This window comes from Amphibalanus amphitrite, unplaced genomic scaffold (assembly GCF_019059575.1).
Source record: "Amphibalanus amphitrite isolate SeventyFive unplaced genomic scaffold, NRLGWU_Aamphi_draft 001219F_arrow, whole genome shotgun sequence".
In the NCBI taxonomy this organism is placed as follows: Eukaryota; Metazoa; Arthropoda; class Thecostraca; order Balanomorpha; family Balanidae; genus Amphibalanus; species Amphibalanus amphitrite.
The window spans coordinates 38397-61579 of record NW_024882713.1 but is presented as its reverse complement, the minus strand read 5'-3'; the positions used below and the strand labels follow the sequence as shown (position 1 = coordinate 61579).

General features: G+C 54.2%; 1 protein-coding gene across 3 annotated transcripts; it reads right to left on the bottom strand.

The window, feature by feature from the left end:
- Positions 1-267: 267 nt before the first annotated feature.
- LOC122371233 lies at positions 268-20943 on the bottom strand. Of its 3 annotated transcripts, none has more exons than XM_043347388.1 (2): positions 20825-20943; positions 268-3209 (listed from the first exon to the last, which is right to left on the bottom strand). In XM_043347388.1, the coding sequence occupies exon 2, from the start codon at positions 3176-3178 to the stop codon at positions 662-664; it is 2517 nt and encodes an 838-aa protein (XP_043203323.1). In that variant the 5' UTR covers positions 3179-3209; positions 20825-20943; the 3' UTR covers positions 268-661. The 3 variants fall into 3 exon arrangements, with proteins under 3 accessions (XP_043203323.1, XP_043203324.1, XP_043203322.1); XM_043347389.1 differs by lacking the exon at positions 20825-20943 and adding an exon at positions 10551-10929; XM_043347387.1 differs by lacking the exon at positions 20825-20943 and adding an exon at positions 5067-5230.
- Positions 20944-23183: the final 2240 nt, after the last annotated feature.

Below are 23183 nucleotides of genomic sequence, written 5' to 3'. Positions count from 1 at the left end.
TGAAGCGCCATGGTCAATTTTACCAGATGGCTGCTGATCACGAATGCCGCGTATCTTCTTCGTCCTACCAGGATTTTAAGAATCTAAAATTGCGGTGGCAATCGAGGGATGAGTATGTGAAACTTTCAGAGAACTTCGTATATTTTGTGGTATGCCACATTGCAGACTAGGACTGTATTGCTTCCTCATTACGCTACTAAAATACTGCACTTCCGAACATCGCTACCACGAGCGCTGGGGTCGGGCCTGTGTATCACTTCCCGAGTCTATCACAAGGTTTGCGTTTATTTTGCGAAGCACATCCCAAAAACTAATAGCGACGGTACACAGGCGAGTGAGTAGGCTGTGCGCCCCGCCGCCGGCCGAGGCGGCCTGCCTAGGGCAGTGGGCGGCAGCCGCCGGCGCACAACGCCGGTAAATATTAAAAACAACTCTCCTCCGGCCGGTCCGCGGCCGTCCCCGACAGCACGAGTCGACCGCGACACGTCCCGCGTGGCTCCGACGGGCCTAAGGCCTCCGCACCACTCACGCGCGTCGAGAGGAGCTCGGCATAAGCCCGACAAATACTGGCACACTTGTCACCGGACCACCGCGTAGCGGCCCCTCGACAACCACAGCTTCTCGCCGCCGCCCAGAGATGGCAGCAGTGGGCGGCGCTGCCTCACAGCCTGCCGCCACTCCACTCCCCGGGCTCGTCTACGATCGAGGCCGAGGCGGAGCGGATCATTTGCACCAGATAGTTCTCGCCGAAATTGTTATCCCAAAACTGTTGACCCTGACACTCGAACCGCAGCACAAATTGCAGTCTCTCGCCGGGCGAGAGGGCGCCGGCGTGTAGGGTGAACCGGAACCGGTCCGAGAGGCCGTCGCACGAGCCGGGCACGTACTCGGCGCGCAGCTCGGGCGCCGTCCGCCACTCGTCCAGCGTGTAGCGCACGTACACCGTCTTGTGAAAGTCCATATTGAGCACGCGAACCACACCGTTGACCGTGTACTCATCGTTGTTGCAGCAGACGTTTTCGAGTACGACCCGTTCTCGGCGCAGACGGTCCAGGAAGCCCAGGCTGCCGCCGGGCTGTAGGAACATGGGCACCAGCTGTCGCAGCGGCGCGCCGCCCGCGCCGGACGACAGCGCCGCCGAGCCGAACGACATCTGAAAGGTGGCTGGCGGCGGCGGCGTGGGCGACGGCGGCCGGGCGGTCATGTCCAGCTCCAGTCCCCGGAACGCCGCCGCGGGCACCGTGGGGATCTCATCTCTAAATGTGTGCACCCGCTGCAGATCCAGACCCATCGCGTCGGCGAACCGGACAAACTTCTTTCTGCCGGGCGTCTGCGGCGGCGTCTTGCCAGATTTGAGCGAGGTGCTGCGTTTCAGCTGGTCCGGCGGCGCGAACGACGAGGAGGCTCCGCTCGTCGAGGCCGCCTCGTCATCCGCGTCGGCGTCAGCCGAATCGGCAGCGCCGCCGACGGCGCCACCCTCGGCGCCGAGCGGGGGCCGCTCCGCCGGTACGGGGCGCACCGGCCGGTAGTGGTGATCCGGCGGCCGGTGATAGTCACGCTCTGGAGATCCGTGGTGGTCCCTCTCCCGCGGTCGGTGGTAATCCCTCTCCGGCTCGAAGGCTCCCCTCATGCAGCTGTAGTCCTGCGGGTCGTCGAAGCCGGTCGCTCCTCCGACGGCGCCCTCTAGTTCCTCCTCCTCCGGCAGCCCCTCGTCCTCCGCGTCTCCGGCCCTCGGAGTCTCCGGGTCGGGCTCCAGGTCGAGCAGCTGCATTCCCCGCGCCATCAGCTCGCGGAGGTCGTGTACGTCGTCCACTCCGAGCGCGTCGACCATCTCCTCGGTGGCGGAGCTGTCCTCCAGCTCACTGGCGCGGTCCTCCTCCAGTTGAAACTGCGGCTCGTCCGACTCGGCCGCCGCCGCCGCCGCGCCCTGCGTCTGCTCGGCGCCCTCCTCCTCCTCCGTGCTGGCGCCGCTGTCCTCCTGCTGGCAGGCGCGCAGCCAGGCGTCCACCTTTTCACTGGGACTCTGCTGCGGCCGGTTACCCAGGCTGCCGCCCACCATACGGCGGAGACAGTTCTGGGGCGGTGCGGGCCGGTCGGCGCTCTGTGCGCACTCACAGCGGCAGCGCGCGCCGCCGGGCACGGGCACCGCGTTAGAGCGGCCCGACGGCAGGTCCGCTGGTCCGGCCGCTTGTGCGCCCGCCTGCCCGTCCGTCGGGTCCGCTTGTGCATCGGCTTGTGCGCCCGCTGGTACTTCCGCAGGTCCTCCCGCCTGCCTTTCAGCGTTCCGGGCGGCCTCGCAGCAACAGCAGCAGCGCTCGCGGTCCCGGTTGCCGTCTTGATCGCGGCTCGGCCCTGGGTCGCAGTCTTTCTTGCACACTGACCGGTCGGCCTGTCGGCACGCGTCCTGAGTACACTCACAGGTGCAGCAGCGGGCGCCGTCCGGCACGGGCACCGCATCTGAGCGGCCCAAGCAACAATCACCGCTCGGCTCCGCGGCGGCGGCAGCGGCGGCTGCACCGGCCAGGGCGTCGGCAGGATCGGCAGCCACGGCTCCGGCAACGACATCCTCTACGGCGACACCAGCGTCGGCGGCGATGGCGCCGGCGACTGCTGCGGCATCGACAGCGACCTCGTCGGCGATGGGCGCCGCTGCTGCGGCGAGGGCTGCTGCGCTGGTGGCTGCTGCCGCTGCGGCGGCGGCGGCGTCTACGGGGAGTGGATGTAACGCGGCGGAGACCACGGGGGAGCCGGCGCTGTTGGTGTTGTTGGTGGTAGGTGCAGCGGCAGTGGTTGTAGCCGAGTTCTCCGGGAAGTGCAGCAGGACGGGAGACAGGTCGCGGCTGCCTCCGGCCGGCGAGGTCAGCGCGCAGCCGGTGTCGGCGCCGCCGGCCGCGCCGCCGCTCGCCGAGCCGGCCGCGCCGCTCTCCGTGTCGTACTCGAAGAAGATGTCAGCGTCGGCCGAGTCGTTCTGCGGTGCGGCGCCGGGGAGCGGGCCGTCGGGCGCGCCGGCCGCCGGCGAGAGACGCTCGCGGCGCTCCATGGGACTGGCGCCGCCGGCTTCTGTCGGCAGGCCGGCCTGGCTGGCGGCGAGCGAGATACAGGCCGACTGGAGCAGGTGCAGCCGGCCGGACTCTGGCGAGGCGGGCCGCTCAGGCGCGGCGCCGGCGTCCAGCTCCATGGCCGCCGTCCGCGCGCAGGCTACGCGCCATCTGTGGACACCGAACAGCGCATTACTGACGCCACCCTCGAAGGCAGTCATCGATGAGACCGAACGATCGGAGCAACACTACAGCGCAACCGCTGACGGGCATCCAAACAAACAAATCTTAACACAAACAAACTGAAATGAAATGCGAACGTTTAGTCGATCAGTTCAAACGAAGCAAGACGTAAATGCCGCTGTAATCGAGACAACCAAAGGCAACGACCGCAAAGCCAATTATCAATCATCAATTATCCGTGACATTTCTAATCCACGCACCTCCCACTAGAAAAGGCTAGTCCATGGGACGACAAATGCGACATTGGAGTAGAGCATGCTATTTTGACTCAACCTTGTGACCAAATAAATGCACCTTCCCGGCAGCTCGACCACATCACACGAACAGATATTTACATTTTCGCCACCTCTAGACACACAAACAACATTATCGTTTATCAGCAGGCTTCCCGATCAATATTTCTCCGGTCATAAGCCATGACCAATCCCGACTCGTATGCCAACTGTTGCGACTCAGCTGCCCCGGGCGGCGTCTCGCAGTCGCCGGGGGCCAAGAATTGATTGCACGAACGCCGCCGCCGGGGCCGGTGGCGCCGTGGCGTCGCCAGAGCTAATTTTAACCACCGACGGAGAGGGAGTCCTGTCGATCGCCGTCACAGATCCGGCGTGACAGCGTCTCAGGTCCCTCCCCCTCTCTTCTACCGTCCTCGGCTCTCACTCTCGATCGCTTTCATGAGACAAGAAGCTGCCCAGGGGACGACTGCATGAGATGAGTCATGAGGGCAGACTCAAGCCACTGGTCTGGTCATCGTGAGTCTAAAAAGTGCGACTCGAATTCTCGAGAGGAGACCGACACAACAAAGCAAACCGGTGCTGAGTGCTGCGAGGCGAGCCTCTCAGCCTCTGGCCGGCGTCAAATCGCACTGGGAGCTGTTCAGCAAGGACCGCCTGTGTCTGGAAACGTCAAATACGGAACGATGCTTCTGCCCAGTCATCCAAGCCTACTCCAAGATCCGATGGCACAACAAATGTGTTTGTTTAGTGCCGATTTGACGGGTAGTCAACTCAGCTGAAAAGGAGACTCATCGCCTTTGACAGAACACGGTTTATGACGAGATTCTCGGCCTATTGGTGGCTTGTCCCATCCCGTCCGTGATTTGTTATGTAACCCGGTTATTTTTAAACGGGACCTGTTTTACCACCAGAAGAAAAAGGTAACTGATTGTATAAGAAGCTCATAGCATGGAACGTCAAGATATTATTCTCGTTGTTAGCTGCGCCTAAACGAGGTGCCGCCATCCTGGCTAACATAAACCATGCCCGGCTATAGATAGATCGTTCCAGAACGGCGCAGACGGCTCCCGAATACCAACTGCGCCGCAGACTATCCAGGTAGCCCGCCGCTACTGGAGCAGACCAAAGTCTGACTGACTGCCCCGGTACCAACCGACACCCGCCAGACACGCAGCCGACACCCCGTGCCAACAGTGAACCGAGGTCAGTTTCGGGGGCCCACACTCCACCACGACAGCCATTGCCCCCACTGACGCACACTCAGACGCCGACGAACGGATGACGTCACAGACACGGTGACGTCACTCGTAGCAAGGTCACGTGACCGTCGCCGGCGGCGTCGGCGGTAAAAATAGAGGCCGTAACTGCGGAAGGCTGATGCAACCGGGCCAAATGCACGCGACGCCGGCCATCGACAGTTCCGGGTTTGGAACGACGACGCAGGGCGACCGACGGGGCAGGTGGCGGCCGCCGCGTAGGGCGAGACGCCAGAGAGATGGCGGCGCAGGCGGCTCCGGCGCCCCTCCACCTACCATCCGCCGCGGCTACTCACTGTTGGAGCCGCCACACACACAGGCACAGCAGGCCGCAGAGCGCCGCGGCGACACACAGCCGGCAGCAGCAGCAGCGCTCCGACATCGCCACCCCTCCCCGCGTCCCGTACGCACCGTGCCGACTGGCCGCCCGACCACCGCTCGCAGAGCTCGCCACCCGACTGACGCCGGCGGGCGCGGTCACCGCCGCCGGCGCCGCGGCCCGGTCACGGGTCACAGGGGCGGAGCCAGGCCGAGAGGGAGGGGAGGGTCAGGTCAGTCACGCCACTGCGGCGTCTGTCGGGCTGTCAGGGGGGAGAGGGAGGGGTGGGGACGACAGGGTTCGCCGTTCGGCTTGGATGAGTCTCGCGGGAAGGTGTGTTGAATGAATGGGTGTTGAAAGCTATGGCGATGCCAGGAATATACCTAATTGAGGTGAAGCAAAGCCTGGTTAAAAATAACGAAAAACGGCACAAAAAAACAAGGCCCTGTGATTGCACCGTGCCAAAACAACGGAGCCGTCTAAACGGTAGGCACCGAAAAGGCGATGACGATTGATGACTACGCTTCCTTGGAAGCTGAAGCCAAAACATGGATGAGTCTGAGCAGACGATGGGATGAATCAGATGGGAGTATAAGGATAGATGACGTGCATTTCAGTGCCTTGATACCCATCCGATAACAGCGAAACCCAATCATGAGCAAACGCTGCGCGGAGTCTTCACGATAAGCACATTTTGTCAAATGGTACAGAGAGACGTGAGTTCTAGGCATTGGTCAGCTCATAAACACCCGGCCAAGAGGGCCACTGACGGATGCTGGTCGTTCTAGATTTAATAAACTTCATCTTCTGTGCATTGGAATTCCGGGGCAAAGGTTCTGAAAACGCTGTATGACGAGCGACAAGCCATTAAAGGGACTATCCCACCTTCTAAAATGTTGTTAAAACCAGTTAAATTGTGCCCGACTTTATAGATTGGATGACCAGGATCACGGTTCTGGCATTTATTTTTCATTAAACATCTTAGGCTTCCATATTCCAAACACAAACTTTCAAATAGGTATGTGACGTCACAGCCCAAAATTACCTCCTTCCCCAGGCCACATTACTGCCATAAAGCTGATACTTTTTACTCTGTAGGCACCACAACAAAGTTCAAACCAAGTTTTAAGCGATTTTTCAACGAACAAACCCATTTAAATCAGAATGACTAAACGAGGTGACGTCACACTAACGGTCGCTCCATGTTGAAGATAGGGCCTTGCGCAAGGCCCATTTTCAAATGAAGGGAACGAATTTCTTCAACACCAAGAGGCCGCGGGGGTTGCAACCTAGATAAATAGTGCTTTCTGAACCTCGCCGCAAACTTGGCTATCTCAACTCAAACCCCATGTTAAAGGTGGGATAGTCCCTTTAACAGGCGGCGTTCGAAGGTGCATTTCCAAATATAAGCAGCGCTGCTAGACGGTGCCAAAACAGGCGGGCATTTGTTCAAACAGATCTGTTTCCGCCCAATAAAAAGTCGTACGCCATGCCAACCGGGACCGGAGACGATTTTATTTCTGTCGGTCATGGTAAGCCTTGGCACAGCCCAGTCACGCCCAGGAATCCCTGCTTTTTCTTCAACGTGCTTTTTTACCAAATTTAGTCCGAATGGATTCATGAGTGACTCTCGGCCCGGGTGTTACGCTAACCAGGGTTCGGTATGAATGAAATCACCTCTCGACCCTGCCCGAGCCTGTCACCACTCACCAGTGAGAATTTTCATCAATGGTTTAACCGTCCGTTACAATGAAAGCCAATTAACTGACTTGTCCATGTTCATGAATCGTTTTTGTAGCCTGGAATACATGCGGTCACAGACTTCATCCAGCCTGCATGGCAACACTCTACTTGGCCAGTGGCCAGGCCACCATGGTTTGGCACCGGCAGGTCAAACGCACGCGTCGTCACCGTGCTCGTCTATCGCGTTTTGCACGCCCATTGCCCACTTGCTTCTTTGACCCTAGATGGCGCTAGCGCCGACCGCCTGAAGGTATGCTGTGCCGCATACTTGAAAACGATGCATAGATGGCGCTAGTGTATAGCGCCGGAAGGTATACTGTGCCGCAAGGCTCGGAGCCAACGGGTTACGGGACCGCCCGCGGGCGACGCACTAAATGCACGCCCATGCTCCTAACAGTCTGACGTTTGCATGGGAACTTCAAAAAAGTCAAGATGTATGCATCTGCTGTGCTTTAGCTCAAGTGTATATCCGCGATGAGCAGGGGCGGCGCCACGGATTTTCGATAGGGGGGGACGGGGACGGGGGCTTCACTGACCGAAAACCCCAAAAGTAGATATTTTTTCGAACTACTCCGCCACCCATGATCCCATGATCAGGTGACAATATTGATCGTGTATGCAAAAAAAAGCGAGGCACGTAACGCCGCGAAACTTGGCAAAGCCCAAAACACATCGAATGGTGCATCCCGTTTCCAAACTTATCCTAGGACACCTTAGATCGATCACTTTTTCAAGCATCCTTGCCTCTAAATCAAAATTTGCAGTCTTGTCAACTCAAAGCTGGTTTCCTACAAGCTGCGAATTGCTTAGGTATGAGTAGCAGTGCCAACTATTCTTATGTTTCGTACTTTCAAATTTGCGATCTTATGTCTGGTCAGCTTTATGGCTTCACCATCATACAGCCATGGCGGAAAAGTGTGAATGTCTTCTTCTCTGACAAGCGCGCCAAAACTGCAATATAATTTCAGAATCATGACATCACCACCTGATCCAAATGCAACAGGCAGGGTGCAGCTAATGGCTAGCCGTCAGTGGTCATGTCGTCGGTGGTCACTCAAAAGGTCATGTTAGGTCATGGAAGGTCACCAGCCGTTATTTGATCACACTTTTTGATGGATTTTATTTACCTAGAGCTTCGCGGGAAAAAGAGCGTATGCACCGTTAAAAGTTTAAATGAAAGGATCTCAGGTCCGGCGACGTCTGATGTCAGGTGAAATGCCCCAGGGTAGGATTCCGGTCCTTGTTGATTAACTTCGTCAAAAATGGCAGTAGAGCTGCGATGTAGGCACCATTGTGTTCGTCATGATCGAGCTGGCACGACCTGCATCGTCCTCATATTCACCCTCCAATCGTAACAACTACAGCAGGGATTGGCGAATGGCGGGCACCCACTTTGGGAGGTAATGAAGGTCTCTGGAAACCTCATCTCTCATCTCTTTAGCATTAGTGGCTCTCCTTATGGAACAGGTTTCTTGACTGTTTTACCCCAGAATTCAAAGACTATACTCTGTTCCGTTTCAAGTTTGCAGTCGAAGTGCCCTGCTGAAAGCAGTGCGTGATTTCTGTATATACAGCTCTTACGTTTTAAGACGCAAATTCTTGAGCGGAGGAGCGATCTGCCGAAGAAACTCCAACTGCAAGCTTGATATGGAACAGACTATAGTCAAGGTAAACGCACCACAGTGAGCACAATTTGATAAGCTGGTGTATCTCAATTTTCATGTAGAAAGTTTCATGTAACACGTACGTACTACGTATCTAAAACCCTTTCGTGCACTCATGCAAAAGCAACTGCCATGTTTCAACAGCTCGTAATGGCATTTTCATAGCCGCTGACGTAAGAAGGGGAGGGGGGCTCGATTAGACCCCCAGCCGTTCGGCCGGCGACCGAACTCAGTTTTGCAGAAAAAAAAACCGAGTGCTAGGTATCCCCTTCACCAGAGGGAGCCGATGCTACCTAATTATAAGGTCTTGGGTTACTGCATGATTTTTTGGTCCTGCCTGTGATCTATCCGAACATTTCTCCCCACAAGTGCTGGGGTAAGATGTCATAGATTTGAAATGGCTTCTGTGGTAGAACTGCCATGCTTGAATTTGATTAATTGGGAATGGAAAATATCCATATAGTAACGGAAATCGAATTTCAGTAAACTTGGTTGTGTCGGCAGTGGGGTCTGGTAGTGAGGTGGGGGAGGTAATAACCCTGCCTGGCGCCCCAAAGAGGGGGGGGGGGCACGATCCCAGAGGGCCTGCCGATCACCTTATAACTACAGGCATCACAGCTCCACACCTTTTGCAGATGGCCAGGACCCCTTGCGATACATCCCAGCAGCAATATTTATTCAGAACCTGCCTTGATTAACCAACGATGCATTAAATGCGGCGGATAACTCTGCAATGCACTGTTATCAACTACTGAACGGGCCTCGCCGATAGGGGGGTTCTGTACCCCCCTAACTTTCGATAGCCGGGGACCTGTCCCCCCCGTCCCCCCCGGTGGCGCCGCCCATGGCGATGAGTAAGTCCATTATTCATCCCGTAAGACGCAAATTTTACCGCTAAACTCGGCAGGCCATGAGGGCGTTAAGCGTGCCGTTTGACCGTGAAACAAGCGTCAATCAATATTGGCCTTTGGTAAGCCCGGATAAGGTTGAAATTGATCGGTCTAGCGGTAATGCCTGCCCTGTAGCCCAACATTTCAGCAAAAGCGCAGCAAGGGAAGATTTTAAGTAATAATAAGTGGTTCTCATGAGTCGCATTCCCCATGGGACAAAGTTAGCTTCGCAAGAGTTGATAAGAATGGAGCGGCATCGGCAGAATAGTTGAGCCCGTTGGAAGTTGGCATGGAATCCTATACATCCTTTAGAGCTAACTTGAGCAGTCAGAATGCCAATTAAATCATTTTAAACTTCACTCAGACTTTAGACTGCCACAGCTGTCTTTGTTTTCGTCTGGGTTTCTTTAAACCACTTTAGTGTTGTAAAAGAATGGCAAATGAGATGCAAGTTTTTACAGATCAACGTATTTGAGGAGAGGAAAATCCAAATAATATTGAGAGCTAGTGTGCTTTATCGGATGACTCCTCACAGTGGGCATAACACACGAATAACAATGATTTAACTTTTCCCTGACCCAGTGCCTACATATGGAATTGAAACACGGTACCGTACTTGTATTACAATATAAGTCGGCGGTCTGGGGGCTGCTCACTGCCATTCATACACAAGCGCGGTGTTCAAGACCGGTAAATCGTGCTAACCACCGTCAGCCACTATACGGCTGTGTCTGATAACTCAGCGGGCCGTAATAGCGGCACGTCTCTGCAATTAGAGAATCGTTCTCTCACTTCTCACGCTATTGAGCCCAGAGGCCGGAGCTTCAGCACATGTTTTTCACACACTCGTCACAGTCCACACTCCACATGCCATTATGGTTAGATTGCGCCTGTTAACAGTGCAATTTGCAGGGATCGAGTTTGAGGAAATCTTTTGAAGTCTGACCTCACAAGGCCTGAAATGAAAACCAATTGGAAACTTTCACCGCTAACGACTTCTTCGTTATATATAAATTTACAATCGAACTATCCCAGCTGGAACACTTTGATTTAAAGTTTATTGATATTTTTCAAATAGATACCCACAAAAATGGATATTTTCGAAATGAAAGTCATATGGCATGGCTACAGTCTAAGTGACCTTAATCGGCGACAAACACTCACAGGTTGGGCCGGTTCGCGGATCCCGCACACTTCTGAGGGTCCCGTGTGCTCCTGAGTGCTATGCGTGAGAGGTGATACTGATATCACTCACACTGAGGAAGAATCGAACACACCACTCCGCCGTGCGTGCCCTCGTCGTCTCACTCGCAGCACGTGTGCTTCGCTCGCTCACTGAGTGATCATCTGATCACTGATCACAGATTATACTCTGCATACTCGGCACCATCTACGGACCATCCGCCACCGCCTCCACACCGACTCACTCAGTACACACGCCTCACTTTCATGTGACGAGACTCTCCGCCCGGGGCGTCCTCACACGTGCTACCGACCCGCCGACTGCCGCAGGCGCCGCCTCCTGCCGTGAGTTCCGTGGGAGCCACTGGCGCCCCGCCCCCAGCACCGTCCAATTATAGTGCCGCTCAGGGGTGACGTCATACCGCATGGCACTGTGCCAGACCCTTCCAGACCCGGCGGCGGCTGATGGCGTGGACTTTGATCGATTCGAGCCGGGACTACGCGTGCCTGCAACGGCGGAACGTCGCCCCCCCCCCCTCGCCCGCCCGCCCGCCGTCGCTGCTGTCGCCGTTCCGTCCGGTCGTTCGCAGCAGAATCGAGACACGTGACGTCACGGAGACGTACAACTCTGCCGCCCACCGCCCGCGGCGGATGTCGGCCGTGAGACAACGTATACGACAGACCCACAGAGGCGGAGGCAGGCCCGGCCGACGGCGCAGGCTCCAAACGATCGCGGAGTCTGGTCGGTCGGAAGTCGGGAGCTTCTGAGAAGTCAGCCATCTGACCGCCTCCCAAATTCGGTGCGGCTGCATGCAGAAACTGGGGTTGAATGACCCATGCGATCGTTCAAATGATCCGAGACGCTTTGCCTTTGTAGCGACTTCCTGTTGAGCAAGGTTCGGCTGAGTTCTAAGACCTGAGCTACGACAAAGCAGGAGCTGAATGTGGTTGGTGAACTTCCCAGAAAGAGCCTATGACGGAAACTCAGCAACCAATTGACCCCCATGGATGTTATGGTCGCTATAGTGCTGGTCTAATGTCAGGACACGTCACTCATGACCCAAGAGATCGAAACTATGATCGAAACGGCATTATTCCCTGATTCGAAGCGCTCAGCGATGTTATCATAAATTATAAGTCATCTCGGCTGAATGCCATGTGGACTGGATGCCTTATGATATCCCGACTCCATAGTGCGCTGCAGGTTCAAAGTCGGGTAAATGTTGATATCTGCATCAATAATCATTGCGACTGCCCCGTGCTGCCAGGCCAGCGTCGGGAAAGATGTCCGCTCATGCACCTAAGGTCTTAACTCGTACTGAAAAATTACCGCTGCCAGCGTCGTTAAAATTATTCCTCAATTAGTGCAGTTGGTCTTCATGCAGGTAAAGAAGGTAAAACTGATTACATTTTTCGCCAAAGTTCTTATCAGGGAGGAATGCAAGGTGGGTACAGGAAAAATACGAGATGCAACGCAGGGAGTTTCGTTAAATCAATACAATGAGTCAACGTAATGAACTGAAAATGTTGATTTTGACATTTCAAAATACTTTACACAGATCTTTGCTCATTACTTGCTCTGAAGCAATAAGCCAGTTCCAAGGCTTAATATGAATGGAGGATATATGATGCAGACATTTCGAGAAGGGTTTTGCAACATGAATTAATCTTGGTTGGGTATTCACACATGCGCATTGCACATCTAGTGGATCATTTACTATACCGTCCTTTGACATGAAGGCACTTCGTTCTTACTACAAACAAATCATACTATGTTAGGAATGCCTTCGTTGCTTAACCCCTAGCATTACGTCGTGCAGGACGCAGATGCATACTGCAAGCAGCACAGTAAAACAAACATGTTACTGACAATGCCCTAAATAATTTTTCACCATACCCACTAGCATGTATGTCTCATATAAGTAAAGGCGGTCGAGGACTGCCTGAAGGAAGGGCCAATTTCTTCATAATCCACAAACTCCTTCCCAATTGAGATGGCATCGATGAATGAACTTATGGAGACCATCGGCAACAAAATTTATTTTTTACCTATCTCTTACCTATAACAATGGACTTGCCTTTGAGACATAGCTTTTGAGGTATGATATGTACCTAGAGGATACATACTCGTAATATGAAACAAAATCCGACACGGGACTGCATCCGTAGACTTTAACCGTGATTAATTGCCTGTTGTTAACAGCAAGCATGCTGGAACCGATTCTGATTAGACGACTTCGTTGACATTTTGCCAGAACAGAAATCTAAATAAAACAAACATGCTCAAATGCCAAAAACTTTTTCGACATGAAAAGATAGTCTCATTCAATACGAAAACGTCATCCGTGCACCGTGGAGCAATTGCGTATCTCGTTAGGTGTCGTCAATCCGGTTGCAGCGCACTCTGTTGACATATAATGCACGTCGTCTCACTTTGTCAGGGCTACTGGACTCTGGAGCTGATTTCGCAACGGGCGCTGCCACGAGCGCTTTGAGTGTCGCATAGGAAATAATGTTAAATAAACTGGCCTGGGTTGCATCATTGGCCGGCGGCCCAGCCCTGGTCTGAGACCATGGACGCCAACCGACTCGGAAGGATCGCTCCATATCCTGAGTTGCGAAACAGGACGGGTGTCAGGACGACAGTCCTGCTGCACCTCAATGTAAATTATGATACGCACCCACTGCATGTTTGTGAGTTGCATGTTTCCAAGTGAACACGGTCGCACCTTTTGCGTCGTTGGGTGAGTTGGGTAAGTTTGGCATATTTCCGTCGTATACTGTGGGGTCCACTGGGGGTATGCTACCAACACAACGTGTGTCTCACCAATAACGTAACATGTGTCGTACTTTTCTGGGACGTTGTTCCAATGCCTTGGGGGTCTATGTTAGCAGCGAAAGCTCAACATGAAGCCCACTTGTGAACGGATTGACGATCCAATAACAACCCAAGACGCTTTGGACGCCGTCTAACGGTGACCTCTGCTCTCTACCTCCCCTGGGGGAGCCCTCGACCTCGACCGTGGCCGGCGGACCGGTCCGTTCGATCACCACCACCACACCACCATACCATCTGGTGTCGTCAGCGGCCCGGCGGTGGCCGACGCGTGCCGGAAGGTCACGTGGCCGGCTCCAGACGAGCTCCGACGCGCCGCCCAGGGCGGGGGCGGCGGCGGGGGCGGGGGCGGGGGCGGGGGCGGCAGCGCGCAGTAGCGGCGGAAGGAGCGCCGACACGCCCGTCGCCCTCGCCGGCTCATGACCTGGCTGTCTGCCACAGTCAGCGGCCAAGGCGCCAGGTGACTTGAGAACGTCACATGCCGCGAGTCTGACATCACATGACGCCAAACACGCGTGTGATGTCACGGGACGCGTTGGAGGGGTCTGGCTAACGTGTCAGTCTTCGGAGGGGGAGGGGGGGGGGCGAAGTTCCGAGCCGTCAGAGCTGATTGATGAAGGGGTCTGGGGACAGAGGGAGCAGGCTCAGACAGCCCATGGGATGAAACATTCAGAGCGGCTACTTATGTAACCAGAGTGCTGTGGAACACTTGTCATGCAGCAACACTTACAGCCAGGAATGCATTTGCAGCAGTAAGTCAATATTTTCGGGCCGTTACGTAACCAATATCACTTAAGTCATAAAGAGAACAGTGACATTTAGACAGCACCCTTATTTCGTTTGCTATTCAATTCGAGAATCAAATGCCCCCTGTCCAGCATCTTTGGCGTGCTCAAAATCCCAACACGCTCGAATACGGGAATGAAGTTCAAATAACGAAATATTCTTAACAAAGTCAGATGTGTCCGTCTCAACCATTCGCGGATGGCACTCAATTCCATCTCTGTCAATCATCATATAAAACAATGCCATTTCCCGGAAGTCGACGCAGCCCTTTCGGCTTTTTTGCTGACTGGTAATCGAAGCGGTTCTGTGAATTAGATCCCCTGGCTTGTCTCCGGCATCTGTGGTCGTCTAAAAACCTCAGATACCTTGCCAATCGTTTAGTATTCTCTCTGATAAATTTCGTTATTCACAGATCCCAGCGGTGGCGCAGAGGTCTATACGGTGCATCCAGTCTCTAGCGAGTTGTTAAGGCATTACCTGCACCGATGCGGACATTAATCTGGGGCCAGTGGTGGGTTATCGTCATTGGCCTCGGTATAAGAAGTTCAAATTCGAAATTAAAATGTCAGAATTCACAGAAGCACTACGGCATTCGGTTCGGTATAGGCACAACAGCCCAAAGGCACCTAATTGCCTGGGCAGAAAATCTGGATGAATTTATCGCTCCTAGACTGTATCTTGGATTTACAAAGACCCGCCTTATACTGGCTTCAGGCCACGGTCTGCATCATCTCAGGCTTTCAGGCGGTATAGGTACCGCTCTACAAACTCTGAAAACCGGATCGTTATGCGCCACAACATATGGCAAGGCGAGATGAAAAGCATGACCCTTCGGCCTTCAGAATTAACAAAACAAAATGCTTTTTACAGCAGCTTCGAGCTCGTATTTGAGAACGCAACGGAGAGGAAATCAGGGCTAGCACGAGTGATTCACATGCAAACATCCACAACAACCTACTTGTTGCTTTCCCGGCTATATCAGAGGAAATCTGAGGCTTCAGTGGGCGAGTTTGTAGCCAGTCCGGGCATTGATCTTCATGATTCGAAAACAAACACAATGAGGGCTGCTGACACAGCCAAGCTATCCGGCTACCGGAGCGTCCGGCGGCACCTGCAGTCGGCCGCCGCGCGGACGGCCGTGTCGACTTCGACGGCCGACCTGACCTGGCGACGGAGCCGGCGGCCGGCCGGTCGGGCCGACACGCGGTTGACCAGGCCAAACACGTGCCGTTCACGTGCAGACGGCGTCTGCCAGAGGCGCCCGAGCGTGCCCGCGAGCTGGCAGACTGTGAGCCGAGCCGTGCCGAGCGGCTGGGCCGCCGCCGCACCCGCATTCACCGGCGCCAGAGTCCAAACAGCAACACAATGAGTCATCGATCGGTCTTTTTGCACGCCGGTTTTAATGATGGTTCCCTGTCGATTGGCACGTGCAGCCAAGGAAATACAGCGCAAGGCAAGGAACTTCTAAGGTGTCTGACCCAAATGACTGCCGATTGGACGCTGAAAGAACTTTTAGCTATACGACTTGTCTCGGCATTGGTGTTCGCTCAAAGATAAACTTTACCATCAGCGGCAGCGACTTTGTATCAGATCAATAACAGCGATCGAAACAAGCCGTCCCGCAGGAGGAACTACATTTGTTTATGCAGGCCATCACAAGTTTGGTGGTCGAACGACGGGGAGCAAAGGCACGAATAACATGATCCGTCCAAAAGTGATCTCATCATATCAAAATAAGCAATGCAGCGCCGAATAAAACAGGGAATAAGGGGTCATTCTCTATCGGTGACCTTCAAGAAGCTACTTAGTTCTTCACGAAGTTCACTGACACCAACCTTTGAACATCAACATAACACGGTGCGTCTGCCAGTGCGCGATCCGTATTTATGACACCAGCAATAGCTAGTGGCATGGTCATTCGTCAAGGTTATATCAGCACTGACACAGTATATGCTGTACGACACCGTCAATGCTATGCTATAAGGACAATGTAAAATCGCGCAGAAACCGTCTCCGCCGTCCCGCGCGGGGGCGGATCGAATGCTACTGATTTCGGAACGTCATATGCTGACGAAATTAGCCTGTCCAAGTCACAGGGGCCATGGAGAGGACCTCCGGGTGCCTGTGATAACCGAAACTGCGTCTTTGACCGGCCACGATCGTCGAGGTCAACATCTTTTGCAATAGTTGGTCACGAAAGCTCACGCCCGGGGGGCGAGTTTAGGGTCAAAGGTGTCAACATCCACCGAAAAGTGTGATGAAATTGGCGGTGAGAAGTGTGGCGTAGTGTAGGCAATTAGGCAAAGCTGGTATGACAATGCTATTATGCTATAAACTACCGCACGTCGCAACTTTCTAGAGAGCTCGCTATTCTCAAAGTGGGAAATACGCAAGTACAGCTCTTTGTATTAAGCTTTTAACCAGGGGTGCGGAGCCGGAGCCGCCGGAGCCGGCACATTTTTGCCCGGAGCCGGGGCCGCGGAGACGGAGCCGCCATGACATTTCACCCGGAGCCAGAGCCGGAGCCGGAGCCGATTTTATTCCTCCGAAGCCGGAGCCGGAGCCGAAGCTGTCTGAAATTTCCACGGCTCCGCATCCCTGCTTTTAACTAAGCGAGAATAGCCGTGCGAGATGCGTCATCGAGTTACGAGGGAATCAGTCAGTCGTCATGGTGAGGGCTTAGGTAATCATGAGAGAGTAACAGGCCAGCTGCCAAGGCGGATGCATCCATTGTATCTATTAGTCTGCTGACAACAGCTCAATCCTTGATCACTGAACTGGAAGCGACATCGAGATCGGCCGACCAATCACAGCCACTCCCTGGATGCCGCCCAATGAAATAATCGATGGACCGAGCTGCGGGCAGAGATGCAGGCCAGGTCCCTCGGGAACGGATACGGCACCGTTTTCAGCCAAGTATCTCACTCCATCCACTGAAACTTTTCAGTCATGATAATACATTCGACGCCGCATTTAGGCCATCACTTCGTCGTCCATGGGTTGATAAATAATGCAGCGAGCATCATCCGGTTGCAGAACTCTTAATGCACCGTTTAACTTTACGGCCAAAACTACCCCGTGATTCATCAAAACTGCTCTTCCATACACACTGAGGTCGATCTCGTCATGAGATTATTAACCTCTGTTATCGATCTCAAAGTCACCTTCGCCAAGGACGTGTAATGAGCTTCAGTTCAGGTCCGGGCCCCAGGGCTGGCTGGAATGGGCTGGTACGTGCCTGAAGCCGAAGGACCTATGACTGGGTCCGGGTATTGTACCTATAGGATTAATTTGTAGCCATTTTCGCTTGAATGTATCTCAAATGGGCTTAGAATCAATTGTCAAATTATTCAAGTAACTATGTTTAAGTGGGCATGGCTAGACGTAGGCATGGTGTGTGGTTACTTGCAGAGCAAATAGATTCGCGAGAGAAACTCATGACTTCCACTTTTTAACTTAGACATCGAAAATAAAAGGACACAAAGTAAACGGTTATCATTTACAACTCGGTTTTAGTCCAATCAGTTCATAGAAAAGACGTTTCGAATTATTCTCTTTTTATTTCTTGAAAAGCGGAGGTATGAAATGTGAAAATACCGCTCATACATGATTGGTTATCAGTAAAATGGCCAAACGAGGCTGCAGACAGTGACGCTTACCTACTTAATGTCACTGAAAATAATTTATGGATGACAACAACTAAGTGAGTCAGGCACAAGAAATCTCATTAAGCTGGAAGATATAAACAGCGGGCACTGTGGCGGGACGTCGAACCCGGGCCCCCATGGCAGGCGCATGGAGACAGGCCTCTACGAGATAACCTTGGATCGCCTTTGTTGAACAGATCCGCCACGGTTGAACGGTTAGGGGACTGATATCGTCTTACGAGTATGTCAGCCTCACGCAGCATCTAGGTATACTCCAGGGTCTGAAGTCTAATCCCAGGGTCGCAAAGTCCACATACCCGGCACCCGCATGTACCTATTTTCTTTATGAACGCAAACACTAAATAGATTCAATATCTGCCTCAGCCTGCTGTGCGTTGAGCTCAACGGTCACATAACCTGTGAACATGTGCATTGTTTGTTTGCCATGTTGCCTCGCCCGTAGAGTGGAACTTAGAAAGTGAGAAGGGTCATGATTATTTGTTTGAAGACTGAGCGCGGGAATCTAGCCCAAAGAAGAGAGGAGAGAGAAGGGCGATAGAGATTGATCGCTAGTCCAAGCCCAGTCAACTGAGGTTCAACATGACCACACAAGACCAAGTGCATATTCAGAGACGTCCTCTGGAAGACGGACTGCGGACGGGAGCTCTCAGACAGATGAATCTCGCCCTCGGGAGCCATGAGTCCAGCCCACGACTGCTCTGTCTGGCTTGGGTAGACGCCAGCGCTCCGCTCCGCCCCGCAGCGGCGCGGAGTGCTGTGAAATCCCCGGAACGAGAGCAGCAATTATAATTAAAATGCCGAAACGCCAGGCGCCAGCTACCAGACCAACCAGACACAGCTGATCTCGAGGCTTTACCGTGAATGAAATGAACCGGCAAATATGTGGAGGTTGAAATAAAGCTTCATATACGAGTATCTGTAACCAGATCACGAACATGACTCGGCCGCTGCCATGAACGCCATTGAATGACGCGCCTATTTTGACGGTCGTACTCCGACGTGCTGGTATTTGCTGGAACGTTAGGGGCTTCCATTACAGTGGGCTTTGGCCCTGACATTGGAATCATTAGAGCGGTAGGCCGACCAGTCCCGTTAAGTGTTCATTCCAGAGGTTCCATAGCATGGCTGACGAATGACCCACAGACTGGACTAGAAACAGGCTCTGACCGGCTCACCAGACCGCCAACAGACTGAACTAGTGATGGCCCATACTGGTTCACACACCGATCCACCGATTGGTTCAGGCCGGCCAATCCACCTACAGGTCAGATGACTGCCTCCGACTGGCCCACTAATTGTCCCATCATACGGCCCACCGGCTGGCTCGCCAATTTCACAGCCCCGCCCGTGACGGCCGCGCTTGGCCTGGGCCGCATCGTCCACCATGTTTACTGACGGCCTCAAAGACTGACACCGTTTACACATGTCCGGTATACACAGTTGAGCTCTCGCGAGGTTTTGTGCCCGATGTCCCCACATCTCGCAGGCCAAGTGGCACGCGGTAGGCGGCTGAAGTGCGACAAACAACCCATAGTCGGCTCGCAAATGCTCAACTAACGCTCCGCTAATAGTTAGCTCGTCACGCTAGCCGTTTCAAGTCAAATAATTCAACACGTTCACCGAAGGATAGACTGCGGATGACGACTCCCCCGCCACTGCCGCATCGCAGCCGAATACCAAAATAAACCACCCGTGCGAGGCGTATTTACATTCCTGGCGCCGCTGTGGAAACAGCACCCGTCGAGACGCAGTTAGCTCTCCGCGTCCCACGGCCACGCCGCTCGGAGTTATACGAGGGCCGTGCACGGCGTGTATCGAGCACGGCCAACAGGTCCTGTTTGGGTATCGATCGGTGCACCGTACGACGTAGGACGGCTCGACCGGCGGATGGAGCAGCTGTCGGCGGCCTCACAGACCAGTGACGTCAGAAAAACTCGGCTCCACTCGCAGTGTGTGCCCCAGACAGCGAGCACCGACCTCGATACTAGGAGCGGGGTTTGACCTAGATGGCACGCGGAGGCTGCAGCGCGAGCGGGGTGCGGATGCGGATCTAAATTGGACGGGAGGATGATCGGGTCGGATGGTAATCCACACAGAGCCAGTGCAACGGGTGAAGAGATAGGGCGAGAGAATCATTAGATAAACGGGGGTTGATGCGGGTTGAGAGACCGGCGTCCCATGACAGGCGCGGAGAGCTTGCTCAATGATCTGTCGCCAGCAGGGATGTCTGCATTGGCCACATGTTCTCGGGGGCATGGGTAGACCAGACGGCGCGGCGATTCAGCCTCTGCGGCCCGCCGGTCTGGTCAGTCCGTCCGCCTGTCTGTGTGTCTGGGGGAGGTGAGTGACCGTGTCTGTCCGACCTCGCTCGGTACGACGGAGAAGAAAGGGAGGACGTAACGTCTGGCACTGTGCCGGGGCGGACCACCAGCCGCAGAGTCCTGCGGCCGGTGCGGGCCGGGACGACGCAGCTCAGCCGCTCAGTGATACCGGCCTGGAGTGGGCCTCCGGCTCCCGACCGCCCCCGGAGGGGAGGGTATGACGCCGCAGCGGCTCCTTCCGTGCCGGCCCGGCGACCGACCGAGCAGGGGCGCCGCTGCAACACAAGGTCAGCACCGATCGATGCCGTCGACACGTGGTGAAAACAACATCGCCGGCCGGCCGCCGAGGGCACTGGAGAGTCCAGAGTCCAAGGCAGACTGGAGTGGAGGGAGAGAGGCGGAGAAACCACCCAACTCTCCTAACATGGCTTCCACGGGGACGGGCAGATCGATCCCCTGAGATTGTCCCGAGGTGAGGACAGAGGATCGCCCGCGCCGCCCCGCCCCCTCCCGTCGGACTTCGGTGAGACGCCCACAGAGTCTGCGCAGAGGCTGCTCTCGCAGCGGCAAGGTCACACAAGGTCACCGCTCCGGGAGGCCGCCGGTGACCGGTCACGGCGAGGGGTGCAGAGTCACGTGACTCACCTGCAGTCTGTCGGGGCGACATGTCGCTGGCAGCGCGGTCGTCAGGAGCGTGACGCGGCAGCACCTCCTCGGCAGCCGGTAGGCGCGCAACTGTGACCCGCCGACCTTGGCCAGTCAGCTGATCGGTCTTCTGCTGCGCGCGCCGCGCGTATTTACAAATTGCAACCGAGCTCCGCCGTAGGGTATTTTATTTCCGCCGTAGTGTATTTCACTTGGGGGATTTTCTACCATACATCTGCCTGAGCCTAGGGTAATTACAATTTGTCGGCGACGTTAAAAAATGATGCACTTTTTTCGCAGTATAGGATATCGCATGTGCATATTTCTGCCTTTTTGGGTGCGCTTTATCGGTTTTTCGTGAGTAACTCGCGTAAAAACCGTCCGATCGCGACGAAAATTTCAATGCCCCCGATTTTATCAATTTTACACCTACCCTGAAAATTTGATGACCCTGACCTAAATGACCTTTGACCTGTGACCTATTTCTCGAGACCATGTTTGGCCCGAATCGCGATTCGGCGTATGTCGGATCGCATTAGCCGCGCGGTTGCAGTCTTCACGTGGTTTCAAGCGTTGAAACATGTGATATGATGCTGGTCCCATGCACTAGGGTGGGTGTCAAGGTCACCTGAAGGTCAGGTCAGCTCAATGACCTTTGATGACCTCGGTTCCTTTTTCGAGTTTTACATGTTTCTAGGCTAGGTTTTGGAGCTGATTTCGAATTTAGCAACTATTTGAACATTACAGGGGGTGCAACGAAATTATCCGGACACCTTTCTTCCCGCTGTAATTAAAAAGCAAAACAATCTGGTACTTTTTCTTTTAACTGAGCTTGTAGCCACCTTTCATAAAAACACAGTGGTGAATGTTCTGGAGCATTTCAGCCAATGAATTCTCCAGCACACTGGCTTTGATGCGGACCAACGCCGTCTAAACCTGTGCCTGCGGTTGAGCAATGCTTATGGCGGGTGGCTCTTCATACACCTCCTGCTGAACAAGAGCCCACAGGTTTTCGATTGAATTGGGATCGCGACTTTTTCCAGGTCATAAGCGTTAGCCCAGAATGATTGGAGGTTCTATCGGCATCACTTCCCGTTCTTTTAGGGACTTTAAAGTAGCGCACCGCCCGCATGAAGACAGGGTGGCTTGAATCAGGCATCAGTGCGCGTTCAGAAATCGTGCCCTCCTATGCCGTCTGGTTGAGCGCCTCCAATCATGCTCCACCACCTTTCCTGGAAAAGCTCCACCCTTGCCTATGGGGCAAAATATAAGGGACAAAGACACAAAACAAGACAGATAAAAACAAAGCAAAATTAACTCATTACCTAATGAAATTCAGGCTGGAGCAAAAACATAGGGAATAGGTATCTATGTCAAATTAGAATGAAAGATTAAAATCAACCTGACCAGGCCTTACGGTCTGACCTGGTCCTAACCACCTTACTTTGCCTAACTTAACCCAATTCCACCTAGCCTACCACAACACTGCAGAGGTACAGGTCTCGCGGGTTTTAGCGGTAGGTCGCTCGGCGAGCGGGAGGGCAACCAGTTCCGCCTCTGTATTGGTGACCATTTGCTCCGCCCAGTTACTCGCGAGCGCGTACTACGGCATATAGTAAAGTGGGGAGGGGAGGGTTAGAGTGGCAGCCTGCGTAGAGGCTAGAACCGGTTTTTATCGTCTGGGCCGGCGACACGGCATGCGGTCAGGGGACGGGGAAAGGTCAGAGGTCACTCACAATAGGCAGTACCGCGTTCCGTCCTCTCTGCGTGCTGACCAGCGCACGACCTCGGCCGTTGGCCAATCGGCATTGAACGGCCAAGGCCACCCGTAGCCAGCGGGCGGGGTGAGCCGGCAGCGTGCCGATCCATAGATAGTCGTCCAAAATTTTAGCCGCTTACCATTGAAGCCGGGAGACGGCTGTAATGTTATTTCTTGGGAACAGTTCTGTCATTTAACCCGCGCCCCGTTAGGTTCTGCCAAGCAACGCGCCCCGTGGGGGGGGGGGGGCATTTTGCTCTCCCCCTATGATCTCGAGAACCAGGAAATTCGAGGTCACTGATACCAGATCAGGTCACAGAGGTCAGGTCACTGAGGGTCACAATATGAAAGGTTATGTGATGCATGTTTTCTGGTCCATTTTTTTTCATGGCAAATGCGATTATGTGGGTCAGGCAGCCTTTGGGGCCAGTTTAGGTTATGTTCTGGTGAAGGTCAGGTCAAGGTCAGGTCAAATTAGGTCAAATTTTAAAGTTGAAATTTTTGCATAAAATGGATATTGAGCGGGAGCGGGAGCGGGAGCGGGAGCGGGAGCGGGAACGGGAACGGGAACGGGAGCGGGAGGGGGAGAGGGGAGTGGGA